The sequence below is a fragment of the Trichosurus vulpecula genome, chromosome 8, assembly GCF_011100635.1.
Source record: "Trichosurus vulpecula isolate mTriVul1 chromosome 8, mTriVul1.pri, whole genome shotgun sequence".
Taxonomy (NCBI): domain Eukaryota; kingdom Metazoa; phylum Chordata; class Mammalia; order Diprotodontia; family Phalangeridae; genus Trichosurus; species Trichosurus vulpecula.
In genome coordinates, this window is record NC_050580.1 from 57,124,679 (window position 1) to 57,140,297 (window position 15,619).

The following is a 15,619-nucleotide window of genomic DNA, read 5'->3' on the forward strand; positions in this document are numbered from 1 at the left end:
ATCCTATCTCTGCCTCGCAGATTGACTTCAGTAAAGTCCTGCTTTGTAGTGCCACCTTCTCCACTAAGGCTTTCTTCATCTTCCCTGCTGGTTTCTCATTTCTTCTTCTACTATATGTATGTGTTTGTGTACATGTTGTGTCACCTCAGTGAAATGTTAACTTCTAGTGGGCAGGGACTGTTTGGTTTTATTTTTTGTCTTTGCATTTCCAGCTCCAGGTAGGGATGCCAGTATTTAAAAGCTTTGGGATTGGAATGAATTAAATCTTATTTCTGTTCAGCTTAGGGGCAGCTAGGTGGCACAGTGGATAGAGTGCTAGACTTGGAGACCTGAGCTACTGTGTGACCCTGGGCAAGTCACTTAACTCTGTTTGCCTGTTTCTTCATCTGTAAAATAAGCTGGAGAAGGAAATGGCAAACCACTCTGGTACCTCTGCCAAGAAAACCCCAGATGGAGTCACCAAGAGTTAGACACCACTGAAATGACTCTATAACAATAGCAACAATCTGTTTAGCCTATTCAGCACTATTTGAATCTTGATTTTGTCATCCAAAATATTAGCTGTACAGTTCTGAATGTTTTGTTTATAGATTTGCTAAGCATGCCTCTTTGTCTTCATACAAGACCCCAAGTATAGGGTCTTCTAACAAGCCACCAGAGATTACTTTCTATCTTGGCAACTGTTATTCCATCCGCCGATTACAGTGGTGCAACCTGTGAAGAATTCATCTGATTGTACTAACACTAAGTCCCCACCCAGCTTGTGGACAAGTATTTAAGTAGTCATTTTGTCAACTGTTGGATTGAAATCTGTTATATCTATGGCATTTTACTGATATAAAATTTAGCAATCCAATTTATAAAAAGGAAATTAAATTAGTTTTGTATGACTTCATTTTACTGATCACATTCTGACTCACAGTGCTCATACATTTCTAGAATTTTGTCAGGGATCAGCATCAATCTTACCAATCAGTAGTTCTTAGAACCTGTCTTTTTGAAAGTCAAGTTATATGTGACACTCTTCCTGTTCTCTCATCTTTCTCATAACTACACCCCTACTCTGCTTTGTAGATGAGAAAACTAAAACTCAGCAAGATTGCACAGCTAGTTCAATGCAGAGCTGACATGAGATCATAGGTCTCATGGTACCTACTAATACCTAACACCCTGCCTCTCGTGTCACTAATGAAATTAGTGGCAGAGTCATGAAGATCTCACATCCCTAGGGTCCTTCATGCTTTATCCTGATCTTCAAAACTAAATGGAAAAAAGTAACCAAGGAAAGTCTACAGATCATTGTTCTTGATTTTGCCGTAGTAGTGGCCAAGATAGCCACTGCTTCTGTCTGCTTCCCCCTGCAGAGTATTTCTTAACTGTAAATTTAGCAATCTTTTCATATGAGTTGATAACTCACAAGTACAACAGCAATATAGATGTGAAAACATAACAACCAATGGGGTTAGCTGCCTTTTATAAAGTCAGAGAGATGAAAACTCAGAAATTGAAGTTCTGTTCCTTGTTCCATTTTAAGGCTATTCAGATATGATTCCTTTCAGTAAAAGATTGTAGAGTATCAAGAGGTCATTAATTTGTGATTGAAATCCATTTTAATTTATTAAAAAGGATTTTTTGGAAACAGTCTTTATATGTTCTGAGGATAGTGAGTCATAATTCTTTGACCTATTTGCACACATTGCTTTAAAAGTTTTATTTTACATAAGTGAGTTTTTAAAAAGTTAATTAGAATCTTCTATGCTGATGTTGGCCAAAAAAAGTGCCTTGAATTATCAATAATTCAGTATACTGCACTGATTTGTTGTTGCTGTTTTTTTTAACAGTATTGTGAGATAGTTATCCTTAAATAAATGGTTTAAGCACACATCAGCATCATGGGGTCCTCTTAAACATAGCATGAAGTGACAATATCTCTGCTTTGTATTATTGTATATAGTGGGGGACATCATTCTTTCTAGCCATGAACTACTAGCAACCTTTGTCCTTTATGTTACCTTTAGTTAAAAAACGAAAATGAGCATGAATGCTGGCTGATGGCCATGTCTTTCTTGCAGCTAAAAATTCATCTGGGAAAGATAAATGGGATTGTAGATTTGGATTTGTTTCATTGCGTGAATGATATGTGACATTTCGTAAATTATTTAGCACTGCTAGATGGCAGAAATGGCTTGAGCATTGTTATATCAAATGAAAGCAAGAATCCCATTAGTGCAAAGACTGGGTTTTAGCTAGAATCTATCAGGGGAATGTTGTCACTTTAAAATCAGATTGTTCTTTTAATTGCTATTTAAAGGAACAAAAGTGTTCCCAAGGTACTGCAGTTGAACACTCACAAGTAATAACTATGGATCCATAATTATGTGGCACTGATTATCTGGCATTTTAAAAACTGGCAAGAATCAGTGACCAATTTGCAGTACTTTGTATTTTTTTTATTTTTCTAATCGACTGTGCTCTGTTTTCTAGCTGTGACTAGAAATAAAAATGAATTTTCTTAGTTACTTTGCTTCCTAAGAATAAACACATTAGAACTGTAAATTAAGCTGAAAGGAAGAGCATAAGAAATGCCCAAATTGTAAAGTAATACTAATAATCATATGTGGACAGTGTATGAATACTCTGATGGAGCTTTCCTTAGATGCAAGATTAGTTCTGGTTTTAGAGATGTTGTAACATGTTAAAGAAAATTGTTGAAATTCATTATAGCCCTTTGAGATGATAAAATACTATTATTTCTTTACTTATTTTTTAAAGTGATCTTTTAAGTACGTATGCAGGTTTTTTGGTAAGTAAAGTTAATATGTACATGTTGGGTCTAAATTTTATTCAACACAATGTAAAATGTTTCTATCAGACCAGATACATTTATTAGTTTAGGCCCAATTACTATTTTTCCCTGGTATCATGATGGGGTTGTGTTTCTAATAGATTTTTGATCCATGAGATTAAAGCAAACACATTGGAAAATCTTAAAGTAAAACATTTAACCTGCTAGGCACCAACTTTAAAACCTTTAGATTTCCACTGAAAATTTATTTTTATACACTATTGTATATTCAGATTGATAAAAAGAAATCTCTCCAGTTTAGATTCACCTATTCTGTGGATAAGAACATTACAGTTGCTGGGAATGGTAAATAGCAATTGAGAAACCTGAAAATTTATGCAGATTTATACATTGTTAAGAGTGATTTCCATAGTGATCCTAATAGGGTGCTAGGGGTTAGACAAATGTTTTCTTGTTTCTTTTACAAAATGGTAATGTCAGAAATTGAGAATTCACCTTTGTTTAGCATGGTTTATTTTTGAAGTTTGGTGTCAAAAGGAACATATTTTTGAAGCTGTTGATGGTAGCCTTTTTGTCCTTTCTAGTGATCCCACCAAAATATTTTATTCTTCTTTAGTGCCGGTCTTATTTATGTCACTTATAGAAACTGGGCCTTTATTGGTTAATATTTAATAGATAAATAAAAATAAGCTGCATTTAAACATTTAACAAAGCAATGGTCTTCTTAAAAAATCTCACCCTCTTTACATTATATACATGCTATATCATTCACCCCAGTATAGTGAAGAGAGCATTGCTTTTATAGTTATGAGATGTTAATTCAAACTCTAGCCAGCTTTGACACTTAGCTTTGGTGGCCTCCGGCATCACTTATCTTCTCTGAGCCTCAGTTTACTCATTTGTACATAAAATTAAGATAATAATACTTTTACGACTTAACTCACAGGGTTATTATGAGTAAAGCATCTTATCAGTTTTTAAATTTACCATAGAAGTATAAATCATTTTCTCATTGATCATTAGATGAATGATTTTGTTAAAGGTGTTATTTATGATAACGTTTGGGACCTCAAATAAATTCCTCATGATAAATGATCTTTGTTGGCTGCTTTGTATATAAGTACCTTAAATGTTAGATAATACCTATTGTACTTATGTAAAATAAAGGGTTTGCAGCATTAGCCATTTACTGTTGACTCTAATCAATAGTAATAGTTACCTTAAATGGGTACCATTTCCATTTCCTTGTCTAAGACATATTGGAAAATTTTTTGGTTTTGCTTCATTCATTTTCATTTCAAAGTGAAATACTACGTGGCTAAGGTAAAACTAACCATTTAAAAATTTTTTATTTTGTTTTAGCCTCGAGCTGATCCCATTCCAATATGTAGCTTCTGTTTGGGGACGAAAGAATCAAATCGAGAGAAAAAACCAGAAGAACTCCTGTCTTGTGCAGACTGTGGCAGTAGTGGTAAGTTAGTGTATTTGTGTACTTACTAATAGTTGTCATTTGTGGTAGGATAGATTCTTTGTAAAATTAAATTCTTCCCTCTTCAAAATAGTTTTTCTAACATCAATCAGGAGCTCTAAAAATGTTAAGGAAAAGAGATAAATGGGAATATATTCTGCCAGATATCATTAGTAGTTGTGTTTACACAACATTTCATAGTGTGCCTCAGTGAATAGGGGGCAGGTGTTGGCGTCAAGAAGATTTAGGCTCAAATTTCCATCTTTGACATGACATATGTGATTACCATGTGTCCTGTTCACTTCTTTAAGGTGACAGTAATGATACCTGTAGTACTTATTGCACAGCATAGTAATAATACTCAAATGAGATCTTGTCCAGGTAATGTTTTCTAATCCTTAAAGAGCTACTATATAAATGCCAGCTGCTAATGATATCAGCATTGTCATCATTGGAATCCCTCTGGCTATGGACTGAACTGAAACTTCTCTGAAAGCTGCATGAGGCCAGCAAAAGGCCTGATCTGGATATTTTATTTTCTCCCATAGTCACTCGTGTGATACTTTGCTTGTAGAGATCTTAATGCGTATTTATTTGTAGGATGGCTCAGGGGGTGTATGAATTCCAAATTCACAAACTATATGACATAATGAGCACATTTGTAATGTTTTAAATAACCCAGAGCTTCAGTTTAGAGGATTTTTCTACTTAGAGCACCTCCTGTTTTAGACTGTGGCACCTACTGGTGAATTGTGATCTTTTAATATAATTCAAAAGAAAACATGGGGGACTGAGTTATGGGCTTGTGAGAATAGCAAAGAAATGTCCAGGAATGAGAGAAATTCCTGTAGTTTTAAAGCTAGGCGGAGAGTTGGTGACTGATTATTGGTAGAGACAGTGTTTTCCTCAAAAGGCATAAGTAAATTGGAATGCTGTTCTCTTAATAAGAACTGCTAAAAGAATAGATAAGAGAGTAACCCTCTTAAAGAGTAATGACAATTCATTGTCTTCTATCTTGTTTTAATAGGTATCGCCACTAGTAAGTGGCCTTTAGTCTGTGGCTGAGAAGGAAGAGATGAATAAGACATTATGTTCTTCAAATATAAAAATGTTTGCTAAAGAGACCTTGACAGTGTCTTAGATACAGTTTCATTAAAACTCATCTGTCTGGTTATGGTGCAATACATGGTGACAGAGATACAATGATATTATCAATATGTTCCATTTAGTTAAATCCAGTGAGACAGTATCGTTGTTTTATATTGGGATAGGTGGTATCCCATTCATCATTAGAATTCGAGTCCTAATTCTCATTTATGCAAGCGTTCAACTAAATTTTTTTGAGTAACGAATCAATAAATGTTTACCATATGCCGGGCAGTATACTAAACAAGTAGAGATACAGAGAAAGGCAAAAAGTATTCCCTTTTCTTAAGGAGTTTACATTCTAATGCTAGAAACAACATGTAAATAAATAGGTTTGTACAAGATACATACAGAATTTATGGAAAGTAAACTTAAGGAGGAGGACTTAGCATCTGGAGGAAGTAGGAAAGGCCTCCTGGAGAATGTGGAATTTGAGCTGAGTCTTGAAGGAAGCCAGGTAGATTAAAAAGAGCATTCCAGGTATGGGTACAGCCAATGCCAAAAGCACATCAATAGGAGATGGAGTGTTTTACACAAGGAACTGCAATATAGGTCAGTATTCCTTAGAGTTTGTAGAGGGGAATAAAGTGTAAGAAGACTGGAAAAGCAAGAAGGTACCAGATTATAGAGAGTTTTGACAGAATACTTTATATTGAATCCTGCAGGTAGTAAAGAGTTTATTGAGTAAGGAGTAACATGGTCAGACTTATGCTTTGGGAAAATCCATTTGTCAGCTGAGTAGAGTATGCATTGGAGTAGGGAAAGACTTTATATAAAGAGACCAGATAGAATTGTTGTTCTTAAAATATTCAGGTGAGAGATTATGATGTGAAGTATGGTATTAGCAGTACAAGAGAAGAAATAAAGATAGATCTGACAAATGTTGTAAAGATAAAAAGGATAAGATTTGACAAGGCATTGGATACATGGAGTGAGTAAGTGAGAGGAACAGTGGAGGATAACACCTAGGTTGCAAACGCGTGTGAAACCCGTGTGACAAGGATATTGGTGTCAGTAAGAGAAGATCTGAAGAGGGAGTGGGTTTTGGAGGAAAAATAATAGATGACATCTATTTTGGACATGCTGAATTTGAGATGCCTCTGGGACATCCAGTTTGAAATATCCAATAAGCAATTAATGATTTGGGATTGGAGCTCAGAAGAGATATAAAGGCCAGATATGTAGATCTGAGCATCTTCTGCATAATTCCCCATATTGCTCATTATTAGACCCATGGGAGCTGATGAGTTTACCAGGTGAGAGAGTATAGAAAGAAAAGAGAAGATGCAAAGCACAGTGGTATTTCCATCAGCTTCTGCATTTTCTCATGCCGCCTCTCTTTGAATGAATTATTCTGCTGTATATCAACCTCACAGTTTTGTAATTTTAATTTGTCTCTAAACCAAGTCATATATCTGAGGAAACTCAATAAACAAAATACTGTCGTGTGTGAGGCAGTGGAGAGCAAGAGATAGTTTCTTTTTCAAATGTTTCAGATATTTCTTTTCAAATACTCCTTTCATTGTGGTGACGTATTTGAGTGGTGAAGAATTAGAGATTTCTTCTTGACTTATAAATTCAAAACTTCCAACATAAAGAATAAAAGCACTCTAGTTCTTAGATAGTTTTAATGAAGTCCTCGTTTCTTCTTGCTCAAATCAGAGAACTAAGAAAGGGATATGTTGGTATGTTTTGTACCTTTTCATTTTGGTGTACCAGAGTTTTATCTTCTTAAATTGTTAGGTTCTTTTTATTTGGTTTAAGGGAATGGTGTTTAAGACATGATTTAAAAAAATATTTTAAATACCTTTCATTTACTTTTAATAAGAAAAAAAGTGATAAGAGTAGTACCTGGAAGGCTTATGTGGCAGGAATTAGTTTATGTTCAGAAGAGTTCAGCCTCTTCTTCAGGTAGAGAAATCTTCAGGCCTTGAAACGAGTGTATGTTTCATGGCTGAAACTCAAGCCCTGGGGATCTTCATGTTCCTTTGTTTGGCATTATAGGATAGATCAGAGTTCCTCTTTGGGCTCTGCAACTAAATCCTGTCCTAGTGTTCAGGATAACTTAATCTTCCCCATATTGCTCTGTGCCAATCTGGGTTTGGCTACTTTAGTCAAAAGCCCATTGTTCTTTACACAGGGAAATGCTTTGTAGACATCCAGTTTATAGGTAAGATTGAGTGGGCGGGCTTTTTTGTTTGTTTTGTTTTGTTTTTTAAATTGAAGGTTCAAAACCAAATACAATTTACTTTTAGGAGCTGTGTTATGACAACTGGTGGTAGCTACAGTAGAGAGAGAACTCACCATGAATAGCTCAACAGTGCCCTCTAATGCCAGTGGAGGCCAGTGAAAATCCACTGCGGGCCTTTTGTGGCTACTTGTTTGCCTTTGGTGACCCCAGAGCTGGGGTTTTTAACCTTTTTTTTTTTGTCAGGGATCTCTGGCAATCTGGTGAAGCCTACTTTCAGAGTGATGTTTTTAAATGCAAAAAAACCCCAAAGCAAAACATTTAGGGTTACAAAAGAAAGCAACTGTATTGAAATAAAATATAATTTTTTGCCCCATCCAAGTTCAGAGAAGCCCTGAAATCTGTTGGGGGGCCTGGGTTAAGAATCCCTATTCCAGCATGATGATGTGACAGTGGGAGCTTTATTGAATTGAGAAAAACCCATGGATGACATTTAAGGGTGAGGAAGATGAGTTCACAGGTTGGATTGTGACTGTTTAGATTGATCAGAAGGATTTCTAACATAAGATGTTTTCATGAGAAATACTCTTAAGTACTATAAAACCAGGAGAAAAAATAGATGGCAACCCATAAGGAGAATTGATCTTAATGTGTTTCCCATATGTGTCGGATGCTTTTAGTAATTGCCCACCTGAAGTCTGTTTTGTATGATGTCGCATTTACAATCGACTTGGAGATTTCATTTGGAATCTACTTAGATTTCATTGGCATGTGCAATAAACATTTCCCCTTGCCTGACTTGATAAAGTAACCAAATTTAGAAATTTCTCTTTTCCTAGGATAATCATAGTGCCAAAAGGAGCCTTTTATTTAATTATGTTACTACTTATAAAATATTTCAGATTAGTTCCATCCTACATGTGAGTCGCATCTAGCTTTTATAAAAATTTCTTTTTTATAATATGGAGACAGTAAAAATTGGTTATCTTCACGTTTATAAATCTGTTAGAACTTGAAGTTTTACTTGCTTTTTATGACTCAACATAGTTTTGAATTAACATTTATATTCTTTTTACTTCATTGAAATCAAAACTTTTTACCAAAATGCAGCTAAAGTGCTACCTTCTACATTTTCAAGCTTTTCTATTTCTTCCTCCTCTTCCTTCCAAAACTATCTTGCCTTTGTTTTGTGTAAATTCTTATAAATGTGCATAGGTTTTGTTCATCCTCCTGTCCCCGCCCCCGCCAGCCCCATTAGAATGTAAGGTCCCTTGAGAGCAGGAATTATTTCACTTTTGTCTTTGTATTCTGCTTTTAGCACAGTGCTTGGCACATATTAGGCATTTAATAGCTGTTTGTTGGTTGATCAGTTGAATTAATAAGTTTGCCACAAATAGTAGTAATAGGGACTAGATCTCTGATTTCATTGGTATAGTAAAGTCCCAGGCAAAAATACTTCTTCTACCAGTGCAAGTTAGCACCTATGTAATTTCTAGGCTTTGAAAGTTACCTAGAGCACCGAAAGGATAGATGACTTAACATTGGCCACATAGTTGAGTGGCATTAGGGTTTAGAGTCAGGAAGTCTCAAGTTTCAATCCTGCCTCAGACACTTACTAGATTTGTGACCCTGGAGAAGTCAGTCTGTCTGCCTCAGTGTCTTCATCTGTAAAATGGGAACAATAACAGAGCGTACTTCCCAGGGTTATTGTGAAGATAAAATGAGATAATATATGTAAAGTGCTATACCATTTTTATTATTACAATACATCAGAGGAGGGAATTGAACCCAAGCCATGTTGGCTTCAATGCAGCTCTCTATCTACTATGCCATACTGTCTCTCTGTTAGATATTGTACCAAATCAAATATTGTTTTTATCAGTCACATCACTGGGTGATGAAATGGTTTCAGTAACTGAATCTTAAAAGCTACGGTAGATCAGCCCATCACGTATTGCCCTTGTCATTGACCTCCTGTACATCTCCTGTGGGAATCTACCTACTATGCTGAGGCTCTCCTTGAGTTCTCATAACATTGCATGGATCTTGGTAGAAAACATGGCTGCCCATCTTTTGTGGGTAACCACCCCATCTTTTGGAGGGGAGAAGTCATACTTTTTTTCTGATGTATTTCATATCACTTCCGTGTAATTTCTTGTGTAGCCCAGCCCTATCTGCAGTTCTCCTTTCTGCTGCCCTTTGGGTTATCTTCAAATAGCAAACAATAAAAGATAAGGGAATAATTTAATATAGAAAAATTAGTTTATATCTTTATAGAATATAAAATTTAAAAACAAAAACATCATTTAAAAGCGTTCAGTATCATACATGGGTCCATTTTGAGTTTATAGGGTATTTTAGCATTTAATTTTTGATAGTTATATTAGTAGGACTTCTGGAGTTCTTAGTTTATTTCCTTTCCCATTTAAGGACATTAAGCTCCTTTTGATCAGAGTACACCTCTTAATGACAGACTTCTACCTTTACTTGATTGTTCTTTGCTAGTCAGAGAGGTTTGGTATTATTTATATACTGTTTGTATGTGTGTGTATATATGTATATCTACTTAGTTACTCATTTGGTATAGAAGTACTTCTGATAAAATAGGGCCACAAGTTCTGCTTGGATGTTGATTTCACAGCCAGAGATTGGCAGCTGCCTGTGACAGATTTGTTCTCCTTGTATTTTAAATAGAAAAATTTAGTTATAGTTTTTAACTCAAAATAGTGTGCTTTTATAAACAGTATCGATGGTTGATTTTGAATGTCTCACTTAAAAATAACCACATCTTCTGGTGGGTAGAATTTTATGAAGCACCTACTAAGCTTTAGAAAGGGGGGTCAGTTTGGCATCAGCCCAAAATACACATTTAAACAATGAGCCTGCCACAGTCAGGAAATTATAAGACAGTTTTAAAATCACAGAATCTGCTTTTTTATTACACCTTCAGTTTTCAGTTGCAGCTTGGTTATAAGTTCTTTCACATGGGATTTACTAATGTTCTTGCTGGTTTAAAAGCTAGGTTTAAAAAAATAAGTAAAGTTTAAAATTTCCAACAGTATGTGGGATAAAAGCCCATCATATAGGAACATTAACTGGCCCCCAGTAGTTATTGACACTGTGCATACCCACTTCTGACCTTTTGAAATAATCAGATATTTTGGACTGTGTGATCTCTTAACAGTCTAAGATGGAGTTGCACTTGAAAGATGCTGATTTTTCTTTTGGAAGTGGACAACTTAGCTATCCAATAGGATTTGGAATGTAACTCCTGTAGGTTGAGATTTTGATCTGCTCCAAAGGGATGGAAAAGATGCCAAGGGGCAAAGGAAAATGACCTACCTAGCTCAGGATAACCAGGGGTGGGGAGGGGTGGGGGAGGTTGATGATCTTCACTTTGTCTGAGTTATGCACCATCTCACCTGGCTCCAAACGTAATTTTACGTTTATATTCATTGTCTCAGTATTAAACCTTGGGGTCCAGAGATGAAAATGACCTCAACTTGGACCCTTACTGGCACTTCTGCCACTGTCAGTCAGATTGTGCATTGTTTGGCCCACAGTAACAATCATCTCATCTTATTTAGGTTGGGTTGAGTGAAATGTGCCGTTTGGGCAAGTTTCTTTTGAATTTTATGCCTCCAGTCATACAAGCAAGTGTTTATGGTCTCAAGGTGTGTCTATTGAACAGCATTTCTTTAAAATTACATGTTGTGGTTTTTTTTTTTAAGTTGTAGTACATACTTGGTAAGAATGGATCTGATGTCCGTTTCAGCTACCAGCCACTTCTTCTTCTTCTTATTGATAGGATACTCTTGTTTTAGAGCATATTTTTAAAATGAAGTTTGAGTTTCATGAAAAATTTTTCTAGCCAGTACTTTTACCTTGGAAGAATGAGAATTATTTAAGTGAGTTCCCTTTTGCTCCTGAATATTCTTGTTTTATATTAATTTTCAAGTCTTTAATATATTTTAATTCCATATGTGCTTGGGAAAAAACTAATCAGAATTTCTTAGAATTCATTGAATATATTTTTGGCATGTTCATCCTTTTTATCATTTGCATATGACATTATATTATCTTATTTTTCAAACTTAGGTAACTGTAGGTTTTGGTTTCATGATTTAGCCATGCAGTCAAAGAAGTAGTTTAAAAGGTCATCTATCCTGAGTCCTTTTTCTGAGCACTGTCTACAGAACAATGCAGCTGATAAGCAATCAATAACAAAATGGTGGTAGTGGTTTATGAAGCTCCAGGAGCTCAGACTTAAGTGAACATATAGCACAATACAGATATTCACTGTCAAGTTTCTAAGGACTATTAGTTATAGTAGCTGTAATGTTCATCAAATTAAAAAAAACACCTTGACCAAATATTTATATTGTACCATAAATGGGCATTCCTTCATGGGAAAGAATTTATGTAGTCATCCCATTTCTTTTTTCAGGAAAGGGAAAGACAAAACAGCCCATGATTCTGTGATTTTTTTTAAAAAGTTATGAAAATCTTAATGTTGATCATTGGCTGGCACCATTGAATGTCTACTAAGTGTACATTAGAAAATGTGAGTCAAAAATTAGAGATAGGGGATGTAGTAAAAGTTTCTTAACATCAAGCAATTTACATTTTTTTTATAGGACACCCATCATGTTTGAAATTCTGTCCAGAATTAACAACAAATGTAAAGGCCTTAAGATGGCAGTGTATTGAATGCAAGACATGTAGTGCATGTAGAATCCAAGGCAAAAATGCAGTAAGTTCATATTTTAATAGTTAAATGATCTTTTATTAGTATTCACTTTTTTTTGTGAGTGGGAGAGGGGAAGATAATCTGTAGAGCGGTAGCTGCTTTTTCACTTTAAATGTTTTGCTGCTGTAATTTGTTGATACTTTTCTTTTTCATTCCAGAATGCATGGAGATACCTTAATACTTAGCCTAGTTTTGTTGATTATTGTTAATTTGGTAATACATTATTTGAATGACATTTTTCATTAGGTTAGCCATTATTCAACTTATTTTGTGTTGTATTACAGGATAATATGCTTTTTTGTGATTCTTGCGATAGAGGGTTCCACATGGAGTGCTGTGACCCACCGCTTTCCAGAATGCCAAAAGGTGAACTTTCAAAATCTTTGAAACCTTTCTTTAAAAGTTTCATAGGCATTCACCAGAGTCATCTTTATGTTAGAGGTCTCAGAAGTAGGCCTAATGCATGCTCAATTACACAGCTTACCCTTTCAACCTGATATCTTAGGGTTTGGAATGGAATATGAGTATGGGCTTCATTGCTAGGTAACATGACCAATAAATTTGTCAAGTTCAACACAGTTAAAAAAAAAAAAGAGGGGCAGCTAGGTGGCACAGTGAGTAGAGCACAGGCCTTGGAGTCAGGAGGACCTGAGTTCAAATGTGACTTCAGACACTTGACACACTTACTAGCTGTGTGACCCTGGGCAAGTCACTTAACCCCAATTGCCCTGCCTTCCTCCCTCAAAAAAAGAAAAAAAAAAGTTAAGAAAAACGAAAACCAAAGGCTGTTTGCAGCTGTTGACAGCAAATCTTTTATTGCTGCCCTAAAACTATTCTTCTCCCCCTGCCCCCATGTCTCAAATCAGCATCTTAATTAGGTGAGGTAGTTTTCTGTGATAGTTTAGAGTTTTATTGGTCAAAAAGTCAAAATTCAGTTTCTTCAAGGTTGAAAGGTCAAAACTATTCTGTATTGCACATCACAGACGGGCACAGGGAAGTGTGGTCCAGTGAAAGAAATGCTGGATTTGAAGCCAGAGAACTTGCTTTCAAATTCCAGCTCTGCTACAATAGTACCTGTGTGACTTTGGAGAAGTGACTTCTCTTCTCTGGGCTTCAGTTTCCTTGTCTCTATTGAACTAGATGACCTCTCAGAGGCTCTTGAGCCTCTAATTCTGGGATCCTAATTATACATTTAAATATCTTCTAGTGTCTGTGTTGACAATATAATTGTGTCTTTGGTTCTTGCAGAGTAAAGAGGTGTTCAAGTTTTCAGTTAATTAATTGGTATTCTAGGGTCATAGATTTGAGCGAGAAGAGGCCTTTGAGGCTGGCCTGGCTGACTACTCACTATTATAAACAAGTAAACTGAGGCCCAGAATGGTTAAATCATTTGTCCAAAGTTACATAGTAGTAAGTAAGTCCTCTGACTCCAAATGCAGTTCGTCAGAACACTTACGGCCGAGTGTGTCTCATGTGACACGAATGTTCCTCTGTCAGAGAGAGCTAGAGAGATACATAGATGATAGCTCAGCCCAGCAATACTTTTGTAGACTGTACTTTCTCAGTTTGTAATATGGAGATGCAAATAATTTGTTTTGCTAATTTTAATTTGTATAATTTTCAGTGATAAAACAGATCTCTATATAAATTCATTAATCTTAAGGTACCTTTTCTGCTCTCCCCCAAAAGACTAAAAGCTTTTAGTTTCTATTGCAAGAGATAGATAAGGAAATAGGATAAATCTGGGAATGAGATGTAAGGCATTGGGACCTATGAAGGCACTCTCATGTAAGGACAGACTGTTGCCATCTCTTCACCAGTATGTATTTTTTCAAGCTGGGGAAATTGACTTGATAGTGGCTTCTTTCTCAGAAATGTAAAAAAGAACACATGTTCTTTTTTCCATTTTTCCTGAAGTGAAAAGTTCCCCACAGCAACCACCTTGTGTGCACCTTGTTAAAATTGCAGTCAATGTATAATATCAACAACCTAAAATAAGTTATATTTATTTTTTCTAATATATATATATATATTTAGGGATGTGGATTTGCCAAGTCTGCAGACCAAAGAAAAAGGGAAGAAAACTACTTCATGAGAAAGCTGCACAAATTAAACGACGATATGCAAAACCTATTGGACGACCGAAAAATAAACTAAAACAACGAATGTTGTAGGTTGAATTCTTATGAGAAAAAATTTTTCATAGTGTGCTTTCCAGAATATCACCCTTTGGGGATCCAAGCTAGATGAATCTAATCACCTTAGTACCCACCTGTCTGTATCAGTGTCAGTGCCTAAACCTTAATGCAAAATGTGGTTCATCATGTATAAACAATGAAATAGTTTGGAAAGGAACGAATAGAATTACAGTGGGCATTTTGTGGTCTTCTTTCGGCAAAAACCATGAGGCCTAAGTAATATTTTTGAAAACGGTGAAAGAGAGAAGTAGTCCAAGAAGGTTCAGTAAAATAAGCTTCATTGGTTAGCGTACTTTATCATTGGCTGAATGAGGGAAGAACTTAATTCTATAAATATTATTGTATAAATTTTAAATCAGGGTCATTATCTGAACTGAGGCCATTCTTATAGCCAGTTACTTGGGTGCGGCCTTTTGACTGAGTCCAAGTTTTACAGAACAAATCCTTTTATTAAGGGGATTTGTTCTGTGAAGTTTGGATTCAGTCAGAAGACCACATTTGAGGACCTAGAGGGCCACATGTGGCCTTGAGGCCTCAGGTTCCCCACCCCTGAGCCAGTGCTATATTTTAAAGGCTGCCTGTTTCTGATCCTAATTCCCACAAGTAAGTGTTTCCAGAAAGCTTCAAATACATCACAGTAGATCCAGAGCTATCAAAGAACTAGACAGAACCATTTGGCACATCATCCAATGTAGGATGCCCCTTTGTTTTAAGCTCCCTGAAATCTTGACTGGTTTTTTAGTTCCAAGATGATAATCACACACCCTCTGCTGTATTGCTTCCAAAGCATGGTGAAGTTTTTAGTAAAGATACTTTTATTTTATGGTATCCTAGATTTGTTTCTAAATTCTTATATGGATTAGTTCTCACTTTTTTTGTTAGGAATTTCACATGAATAGACAGTGGCATTTTTAAAAAGCCTGATTTGCCTATAAGCTTTCTGCCTTTTTTAGGTTAAATGCCTCACTTGTTACAATGTTGTTTTAAGCAGGAAATCTGATCGTAGGGGAAGGTTGACACATAAGGGCTAAGAACAGGAAACAAAGTGTCGCAGTCTTTTTAC

The 15,619-nt window shown here is 35.7% G+C and overlaps 1 protein-coding gene across 1 annotated transcript in view; it reads left to right on the plus strand.

The window, feature by feature from the left end:
- The window catches only part of KAT6B (lysine acetyltransferase 6B), a 212,516-nt gene that overhangs the window by 118,542 nt on the left and 78,355 nt on the right, over window positions 1–15,619 (plus strand). Inside the window, exons 3-6 of the mRNA XM_036735114.1 lie at window positions 4,169–4,277; window positions 12,246–12,361; window positions 12,643–12,724; window positions 14,396–14,528. Coding sequence (XP_036591009.1) covers window positions 4,169–4,277; window positions 12,246–12,361; window positions 12,643–12,724; window positions 14,396–14,528 — 440 coding nt within the window. The remainder of the gene's footprint in view (window positions 1–4,168; window positions 4,278–12,245; window positions 12,362–12,642; window positions 12,725–14,395; window positions 14,529–15,619) is intronic.